Source organism: Helicoverpa armigera, chromosome 24 (assembly GCF_030705265.1).
Source record: "Helicoverpa armigera isolate CAAS_96S chromosome 24, ASM3070526v1, whole genome shotgun sequence".
NCBI classification, from domain to species: Eukaryota; Metazoa; Arthropoda; class Insecta; order Lepidoptera; family Noctuidae; genus Helicoverpa; species Helicoverpa armigera.
The window spans coordinates 5,083,698-5,094,479 of NC_087143.1; the positions used below are offsets into that span (position 1 = coordinate 5,083,698).

General features: G+C 35.1%; 1 protein-coding gene across 1 annotated transcript; it reads right to left on the reverse strand.

The window, feature by feature from the left end:
* Positions 1 to 1,025: 1,025 nt before the first annotated feature.
* Positions 1,026 to 8,105, reverse strand: LOC126056625 (uncharacterized). Its single transcript, XM_049850361.2, has 6 exons — positions 7,959 to 8,105; positions 7,216 to 7,403; positions 5,130 to 5,289; positions 2,788 to 2,961; positions 2,169 to 2,335; positions 1,026 to 1,251 (listed from the first exon to the last, which is right to left on the reverse strand). Exons 2-6 carry the CDS (start codon positions 7,384 to 7,386, stop codon positions 1,039 to 1,041), a joined length of 885 nt encoding a protein of 294 aa, XP_049706318.1. The 5' UTR covers positions 7,387 to 7,403; positions 7,959 to 8,105; the 3' UTR covers positions 1,026 to 1,038.
* Positions 8,106 to 10,782: the final 2,677 nt, after the last annotated feature.

Here is a 10,782-nt window from a genome sequence, read left to right on the forward strand (position 1 = left end):
CACCGTATGTGATGTCCGAATAACCTTTTTAACTAAACAAACATGCATTCTATATCTAGGTACATTTAAAAGTTCCTTTAACACAACTATCAAGAATTCAACGCAAATTGGACACCGTTTTATGTGTTCCCTGCCTACGCCCTAACAAACCAGTTTGTCTGTACCACCTGTAGAATTTTTCACGGAATGTCCGCTGCCAATAGCATTCAACCTTTTGCTCCCAACGATTACTCGTTTTATGTACACGTCGTAAAATTCCTGACTTTTGTTACAGTGGCAGCGATGCCATGGTATTTCTACCGAGTGTAAATAGTGAAATAGTATAGTAGTTGAATTTACTAGACTTATTTTGTTTCAGAACGCAATTTCCCCTAAGCTTATACCCCTATTAAATGCGATAATTGAGCATTTTATATTAAAATCTAAAATTATTAGCTATTTAAATCAGGTACATTTATGTTCTTTAAGAATTATGCTCTTTTTACATCAGAGCATGGTAAATATGGATTAAGAAAACCTCATTTCAAATATCTCCAGACAAAATGCCATATTTTGTGATTATCGCATTCACTATACCTCAAGGTTTATTCAACGGGCCAGTCGTCTCGTAAACGTGTCGTAACGTGTAATAAAATGGTGTAATTTGACGTTAAATATCTTTTTTGTACATCGGAAAATTCACGGTTATGTAAGGATGTTGACAGGGTGATAAAGTGGCCTATATCGTTGAAGATAATTAAGGCCTACGGTATAATTATTATCTACCTGTGTTCTGCTGCAGGCCAGCTAACTGGATACATACGTTATGTTCTAAATAATTAGTCAGCTACTATTTATTCAGTTCTTCTTATTAGCAGCTATTACATATTAATCAACATCATCTTCCTTACATACATAAGCCAATATTGGCGTCCACTACCAACGTTGGCCTACGAACGTCAACCATCCTTGTCTTCGGCAGCCGAATCAATCACCACAATATTATTTTACTCAACTCAAAAACCTTAACAAATAAAACAAAATGCTCCATAAAATCTTTTAATCCTTATTGGGTTCAGATTTAGAACTTTCGGGTGACATAACTGTCTGGCCACCGTCTTCCGTCGCGTCTGTCTCGTCATCCAGTTGAACTTGCAGGTTGAACCTGGATGACTGTTGTGTGGTGAGGTCATTCGGCTCGTCCACGTTGGGTATGCGGTACGCCATGATGGCTGCCCCGTAGTTGCCCAGACCAGTGTCGTAGAATACTATCTGTAAGAGGATGTTAGTAATGTGAGGAGAGGTATGAGTTCTAAATTGGAATCCAGATCATATTTAAGCTAGGTAGCGAAGTTGATAAAAGTTTAGCTGTAATTAGAATTTTTTGTGTTGACTTAAGAAACAAGACCTGGTCAATAAAATAGGACAGTGTTAAACAGAAAATTAGGTACATTATTCCCAAATTGTATACACGAAGGCCAATCATAACAATTCCAATCACAAGCAATTATATTTTCTTTTAAGTTTCCTCTTCTTAAGAAACCTCTAGAAATTCACAACAACCTTAAACATCCTCTTTTTAAACCAGAAAAAAATCACTCTAGACAAATTACTCTTTTCTTTTTGGCATCGTCAGTAAAACTGATATCCCCCTAATATGTCTACCACCTGTTAGCATCAATCAGTACCCGCGATGCATCCCTTGAGCAAAAGAATTGCTTCCCATCGTGACGTCACGCCAACCAACCAATCATGTTGGAAGGGAACCCAGAAATTGAGCGGTAAAGATTGGGATTGGGGGTTGGTATAAAAATTGTGAATGAATTGGCTGTATGTCATGGTGCTAGTGAAGTTTGAGGTGAAAATTAAAAATAGTGACGATCCTATTGTGACGGAAAGATGTAGTTTAGTAGACTTAGTTTTTCAACTCTCGGTAGCCAATACAGGCTGGATAATTTCAACCTGCTATAAGATATTTCCGCAACCAAGGATTTCATGTCAAGAAATATATATTTTTTTTAATGTCCCAACTTTTAACCCTACTGCCTAGCTTTGTACCCTAGGCTTGGCTTCAAGACTTACTATTTCCATGCATATATCATAGCAAGTCTGGTAACAATAACTTTAGAACGCAAAAGGGTGTCCAGGATCACTCTATAAATCTGGAGGTTTTGTGTGCCAAAACTCACCTCTCCATCAAGCAGGTACCTCACATAGTAAATTTCGTTGAGCTTGGTGAAGCCCAACTCTTGCGCTATCGTCTGCGATCTCGCGGTAGTGAAGATGCCAGCTATAGCTGCCACACTGGCGCTCGAACTAAGTGACATCGCCGCTTTCAACATCTCTTTTGCTATGCCTGAAATATTTGGAGTAGTTAAACAAGGATTAAAAGCTTATTTTATTAAACAGACGGCAATTATCTGTATATTCCAATATACTGATAACATAATTAGTGAGGTTTTTGGGTTTGATATAAGTATGGATCTTCATGATTGATAAATATGCATGCCATTTCTAGTATGATAAGTGAATCGGTGAAGGTTGAGCGTATTTGGGGGCTATCTCATAAAATATTTGACATTCGAAAAGCTGCTGTCTTTCAGCTTATATTGTAAAAAAAAAACAATGTAATTTTGATAAACCTTTACCAAATTCTACAAAGGAAATAAAGACCGCGTTCAGATACGTCTGTTAATTGACAGCAACTATTGGCCAACAGTCACTGGATAGCAACCAAACCTTTCGCCTTTTGAATTCTGACGCATGATTTTGCTAATTAGCTACTACATTTAACTGAACACAACAAACCTCGATGCCTATACCTGTTCTTGAGAGCAATGACATATATCTTGAAATATCGCTTGATGTTCAGTGCATCGTATATATTCACAGGTCTCTCGATCTCGTTGTAGAACCCCATCACAGTGGTGTACAGCGGATTGTGGGTTATTTTCACGCGGCTGAATGTTCTTGAAAATGCACCTGGAAATAGACGATTAGAACATCTTTATTTATCATGTGGCTTTTGACGACTATGTAACGACTGTTCTTCCACTGTTTCTATAAAGTAACAGTGAGGGTTTTCAAGACTCATTGGTCTCCCTCAGTCTTGAGGTAAAAGACAAAAGTGTAATTTTAAAAAAACGTCAACCCTAACAAACCGTGACGTCTTTTTCACTTGTCATAAATAAGAAACAATTGACATCTAAAACTCCTCCTTAACATTCTTTGTCAATCAACTTTCTAAAACGACTGTTTCTAACACCATCACAAATCACCATAAACATCACAGAATAATAAATTAACTCCGTTTGACATTGACTTGTCAAATACCAAGCGAAGGACTCTATCCAAATTGATTTGAACACGCAATCAATCTCAGAAGTACTAATGAATCAATCGCCAAGACATTTATGGATGTTAAGTTCAATGACATTGATAAAGTAACTCGTGCTAGTCAATAAACTAAGTTTACTAAACTAATCTTATGAAGCCTAATGAACGACAAACAATTATCGGACTAGTTAGTTAATTCTAAGTAAATATTGAGTTCCAGTGGCACTATTCGTCACTATAATAAATTACATTTACCTAAATATACTACAGAATTCATTATAATATTATCACTGTCAAATACAAATGGTAGAAAGAAACAAAATGGTGTTTTTATTCTATACTAGCGTTTCCAGTGGTTTCACATACATCGAGGAAACCACTTCATTCGATCGGTTAAAAGTAGCTTATGTCCCTTCTCAGGCAAATCGGTTCATTTGTTTTGGTGTGAAAGCCACTCAGACACACACAAAGGGGGAAAATAACTTTGGCACTTATAATATCAGTAAGTATTCAACATTTGAAGTCTACCTAACCTAAAAAATAACATTACAAAAACCAAATACAAAAAGCAAACCCCTTATAGATTAAGCACGTCTTTAAACCCCACTAAAAATCGCATCGTATCGACTTTAATCCCGTTCAAGTCGAAATTGTCTCGTTCTATTTATTTAGCGTTATCAATAGAAAATCAGAAAATAAGCTCACCTCACGTTGAGTCAGTAGTGTGTTCTGTATACGCTTCGATAGCATCACCGCCCCTAATATAGACCTACCCGTATCTACTACTTGGAATCCAATTTACGTACAAGAAATGAGGTGTTCGTGATAAGCGGTAGCGTTTTGTAACTAATTTTGTTAAATTAACTGTCCGTTATGACTGTAACGTAGTAGCAGTTAACTATTTTCAAGCCCTTTCTACAAAAATTTGCAATAAATATTCCAATTCCTGTTCCATTTCCATTTCCATTTTTTTTTTAAAGAACAATGCATTCTTCTCTGAAAGTCATCACATCATTAACATTCACTTTAAGAAACATAAACATACCTCTTACATTGTAATAATGCTAGCGTTTACACAAATTAAGTAGGTTTAGGTAGTATGTATTTGTTCAATCTTAATTCTTTGATTATTCTCTCAATAAATAATTTTATTTCTGAATTTTTGTACACACATACACAAACTTTTGCTTCTCTGCTAAAATAAAAAGTTAATGAAAACGCTCAAGCTCAAAACTTGTACCAAACACAAAACCCTATAGCTGAATCGGAATTCTTTTTACGGATGCAGTAAAAATTTAGGCTCGAAGCATTGAAGGAATCTGCCCCCTAATGTTACTGCTATCGGCACAGAACGAATCGAGTTCCATTCCTTTCGATTGATACGCAAATAGAATCGAATAGTGACTAGCTTTGTGAACGTTACATTTTTATGAGATACAAAAATGTTGAGGTGATAGTTTTTAATGATTTGCATGTGGATTTTTTTATTTTTTTCCAGTGGGACTATATTGTTAATACATTAGGCAAGAATTTTTTGGAATATAACGAGGACTTTTTTTAGTTTTTCAGCGAAATTAATATCAACAGGTTCAGTGCCAGAAGGGTCTCATACTATCATTTTGTAAACAGCACCAGTACTAATAATTTTGTGAAAGTTTTTCATATAGGAAGTCAGAAAAACAGTCCAATTAGAAAATAATTTGCTTTTGACAGAAATTACCCCAACAAACTAGGATAACGATAAGATGAAAAGAAGTTTTGATATACCATTATTACGTTCAGATTTTCTGTTTGGTATAAAATCTTTTACTCACTTTTCTCCTGTATCCTCATAATAAGAACTCCAACGAGCTGGTCCGTGCCTTCTTTAACCGCCGCTATAGACATCTTGTCTTTCATCCATATCCGAACATTGTGGACGAATTCATCTGTACCTTCCTTATCATCTGCTATTTTCACTGATCTATAAGTTATCTGAAAAATTTGAAAAAATGTGTTCATCATGCTGTCTCAAGAACTAGATGCACCATTTAACTATAAAATAACCAAACCATAACCAGCCACCATTGATCAAATTGGCGAGTTGACAACTGTACCATATTTCAGAGGGCACGTTGAACTGTAGGTCCCGGCTGTCATTTGAACATCTTTGGCAGGCGTTACAGGCAGTCAGAGGCAAGTAAGTCTGAGAACCAGTCTTACCTGGGGTATTGGGTTGCCCAGATAACTGTATTGAAGAGGTCAGATAGGCAGTCGCACCTTGTAAAACACTGATGATTGAGTTAGATTAGACTGGAAGCCGACCACAACTTAGTTGGGTAAAGGCTAAATAGATCGACGTAGTTTAGACAACTCAAAATGGTTCAGTTATCGTTATAGTTAAATGATGCAGCTAACTGTAGATTGCTCAAAATTAACGGAGACAGAGCTACGGTTAAATCATGTTGTGAGTTGAACATGTTTAGTGAGTAGTCAAGTAGTTATTCTACGTCACGTAGTTACAGAAGTTGGTTGTGTATGTATGTATGTATGGCTTGTTACGCTACGAATTCTGCTACGGCGTAGCAAACTCCATGCTACGATGACGTAGTTGCTACGCGTTTAGCATTATTTGACTACGGTATTTAAACAGTAATCTGATTCCGAAATTCTTTGTGGAAAGCGTTGTTTCCCCAAACAGAGAGAAATTAATTACAAAACAATAAAATAAACAAGTGTAATTAAAACAGCAGTTTCCATTCAATAATTTAGTACTCTTGAGAAAAAATAATTTCCGCCAACAATGCGGCGATCGGTTAGACTATTTAATTAAAGGGTCCAAAAACAAAAAAGATGAATTGCCCCGTTCGGAAATCTTAATTTACTTAATTAAGATGTTTTGTGCCGAGAAAAAGTGGGTGAAAAACAAATTGCCTATATTTGAATGAAGGCTTCAGTGAGAGCGTGGAAAGGAAACTCGTTAATAATTTTTTAAAAAATTTAGCTCGTCCATGAGCTCGAAGAGAATGGTTGTCAGACTTTCTGGCTTCTGACTACCCGTAACGACTGTAAAAGATGTTCAAATGACAGCCAGAAACCCACCAATGGAACGTGCCTTCCGAAACATGGAGAAAATCACCATGTCAAGATGGGTATCCATCCACGGATTGACCGCGCCAAGCGTTGCTTAACCTAACGATTGATCGACTCGTGACGCTGGTACTTAGCCAAAGGCTCTTAGTTGTCTCAGGATGTGATAAATATGCTGATAAAAGCTTAATATTTGATAACTTTTTTTGTTACTTTTATCGCTGAAACTAAAACCCTAAGTATTCACAGCTTCCACAGATAATTGAAAAATACTTTTAAGAGATATACTTTTTAATAAACCTTTTTTCAACTTACCAACTCCTTATTCAATTTACGTCCAATTTCAACAATTTATTTTAAAAAAATAAAGTATTTTCTTCAATTTTGACTTGATTAAAATACTTTTGAAGTTAAGACTATTATGTTTTTGAAATCAAAATACCAACCAGAATGTTCATAAACCTTTTTTTTTCAAAATACTAAGAATTAGATCCAATGCTTTAAATTAGAGCTTGATTATTCTAGGAAATTTGGAAAAAATCATTTCAGTCTAAACCATCTAACGACTTGAAACATGTCAGTTCTGATCTAAACTATAAACTAGACTAAATAATTATGTTTCGGAGAAAAAAACATGAAAAAAACCTTCAACTTCTAACTAACCAAAATAGTTAATATACATAGTTCAAATCTTTCGGCTGGAAATTATTAGGTATTTTCATAACGCTACGATCCTTGGAAGATAGTTAAAAAAAATAGTTACCTTAGATTCCATTACATAGTTACATACAGGTCACATAAAAGTGATAAAAAATACAAAAGTGATCTCACCTCTTCAGGCAAATAATGTTTCTTCAGCAACCGAATCGCCTCATCGTACCTTCGATCCTGTAGGTCCTCAAACCTGACTCCGCAAGCCACTCTCCCCCATATTGAAGGAGCTTTTATCCTCTCTTCTAGTTGTTTCATCCGTTCTAGGGTCGCTGCATCGTTTTTTGCCATGATCAGCTAGCGGGTAGCTGGAAATAGTACTTTATAAGTATACTGGCCAATTGTTACAACGGTTTTGTGGGGCTTAGCAAATAAGATGCTTACCTCTGTGAAATAAGATAAATAAATAAAAAATAGGCTTAATTGGGGTGAATTATAACATCTATAATATAAAAATGAATCGCAAAATGTGTTGGTAAGCGCATAACTCAACAACGCCTGGACCAATTTGGCTAATTCTTTTTTTGTGTTGTGTTTGTTATTGTCAGGAGAAGGTTCTTATGAAAAAAAAATAGGGTAAAGTAGAGAAGTCAGTTGACGGGAGCGAAGCCGCGGGCAAAAGCTAGTAAATAATAAAAACGCCTTGAAAGGTGATAAGAGGATTGATGTTTGTCACTCTTTCACATAAAAACGTTTTAATATCGACTACTGATTTTCGTGAACAGAAACCTGCCGTACTCCGAATGCGAGCTCGAACTACCAGTGAAACAGTGCTATTAAAGTTCTAAAAGTCCACAGAACTATGGAAATACATTGGTTAAATACCAAATAGTACTTTTATTGACAAAGTTTCAAATTCTTACCGCTATTTAAATTAAAAACTCCTTCAGTGTATACAGAAAAAGATCATCTGTTCAAGTAAAACAAACTTAACACAAAGAAAAGCTGTAAACTAAATATAAACAATTTTAATACATAATCTATTTTTGTTTACAACGACCTGAAAACAGGTCGCATTGACAGTTTATTTTTTATAAGTCATTTAGATCGACGATTAAAAAGTTTTCATTGAAATAGTCTTTACATAAATGATGCAATCTCTTTCGATTACAACTTACAACGAACTTAGTATTAATAAATAGAGTAAAAAAAGGTACCAAAATTGATCAATAATACAAATTATGCACTCATTTAGAAGTCCAATTTGACGTAATTCAATATAAGCCAACATTAGGTTTCATTTATTCAATTAAGCCTAGATAGAAATCTCAGCTAGCAGGTGTGTCTGATTAAATAAGGGTATCATTGTTTGGGCCACTCCAAACAAGATGTTTGCTTACGCTATGGCAAGTTTCTCTGCTAATATAGTGATGTGACTGCGATGAATATCGATATATCGACTTTTTAGAAATTATTTATTTGGGAAGTAGAATTTTATGTAGAAGAAGGAATTATTGGATATACAAATGTATGCCATTCACATTGTTTAAGTAGATTAAATGAGTAAAAATAATTTATTTAAAAGTATGAAACTCTTTAGATATCATCAGCTTTTGTACTGTCGTCCCACTGAAGGGCACAAAACTTCTCTCTTTTTATAGACGTTCTTAAGTAATTCAGCAGATCGGCCACAGGCCTCTTCTCATATTTTTTATTTCAAAAGTATTGTTACTTGGAACAGATGCTTAATCTAGGTCTGCAATTAGACTCCTTAACAGATCGTGACAATTAAATACTAGTACCAAACTTTAGCTATTAATGATCACATTAAGTACTTAACTAGAATTGTCTGGGCGTTGTTCAGTTTCTACACCACTTTGGTCTATATCTACTTACATTTTACATACAAGCTCATTCTAAACATTTACTTTATACGAATTTATCGATAAACTAGAGGCACATCACTAAGTATAACAACTTAGTTGTCATAGGCAATGCTCTTATCTGTGTTTACTTAAGAAACAACTATATTATTTTGCATGTATTATTGTACATTCAAATTATATTAGTGCTAAGAAATTGAAAAATATGTTCTTTTCGCTAGTAAAAAGTAGCTTATGTCCTTGTCAGTTGAAGCAAAGATTTAAATCAGTTCGTTTCTTTTTGCGTGAACAGATAGACAGATATACATACTTTGGCATGATCACAATGTGCATATCAGTCTCAGGGATAATTAAACGCAAACTGATTTACCCCGAGAATCAAACGTGATTGATGGGAAATTATTAAAGAAACAGGCTTTTGATTGAGTACTGATTGACACGTTATTGTGATAATGATGATTGCTTTTTCCAAGGTTAAGGCATCAAAGTAAGTTTTTCTACCAACCAACAAAAACGTGTGATTCCGCCTTGATTATCGTCGTTAAAAAGAAGTATGAATGCAGTAAGAGATCTAATAACTCTAAATTATGACAATACACAAAAATAAAAACAATTATTAAAATAACACAGTGATTATAGACCTGAAAACATTAAAATACATGAAGTGATCTACATATATTAAAATCGAAACAAAAAAAGCTGACCTTACCTCGCCCAACAATCTTCTCTCCACAGAAAAACACAGCTAACCTACTTATAAAACAGTCTTTAGCAACAAAATAAAATGGCGGCCGATCCGCCATACGGAGCAAAGCACGCCACACTGTCTTGCCGAACTTGGTTCAATAGGGGAAGTGAAAAAAACGAAAATAAATCAATACCAAGCCAAGGCATTCATAAAAGTTTGCACGGCATCAAGTAAAATGACTTGGAACGAAGAATAGTTTTTATGTCTTCGGTTCGAGGGGTTCCGTAAGTTTTTTTTTGTATGGAAAAGCGACTACGGAATTTTATGTAGATTTTTGATAATTTATTGTAAGTGAAGCATTTGACTGAGGTCAGGAGTTATCACAATTTAAAACAATGGTGGTCGGGATCTACATTTTTTATTGTCAGAGTGCAGGCTTATTTTGGTCCATACTTAATACACCTCTGGTAGGTGATGGTAAAGTAAGTGTCATATCGCATTGGCCTCTGTGAAAACCGCCGATACCTGTATACCTGTATACCTGATACCTGTCACATAAACACCGCCGATTAATACTCTCTACCCTATGTATGTGAAGACATATTTGAGCACACATAATAAAAATCCACATAATCATAATAAACCTATGAAACGAAGCCCCAAAAATCACTTAGCTCGGCTAATATAAAAGATATTCCTACAATAATTCCCTTAGCCCGCTATCTAGTCGACACCGTAAGCCTGATTTACGTCCAGGCCAGTCAAGTTATCTGCAGATAGTCATTCGTTTAACTGTCTATGTGATATCATATTCAGTAGCCAAGATTTAGGAGCACCGCTAAATATATTTTTTGGTTCATTATTTAGGCTTGCATCGAGGCAAGTTCGAAGAAAGCGCCATTAAGATTACGTAATAATTGATGATCATGTTTTAGGTGAAGCTGAGATTATCGGATAGACTACGTTATTTTAATGTGCTTTAAAGTGCATCTTAATCTAGATAATATGGTGAATTTTGCTAAAGTTTTCTCTTTGAATCTCATATGTAAAGCTTCTTGTTTCACTTAATAAAACCCACGGCGTTAACTTAAAAAGTCTACCTGCTATCACGGTTTGCCATCGTACTTTTTTACAGGAGATACGGTAATTTATTAAAATGACTACAGCCACCAATAA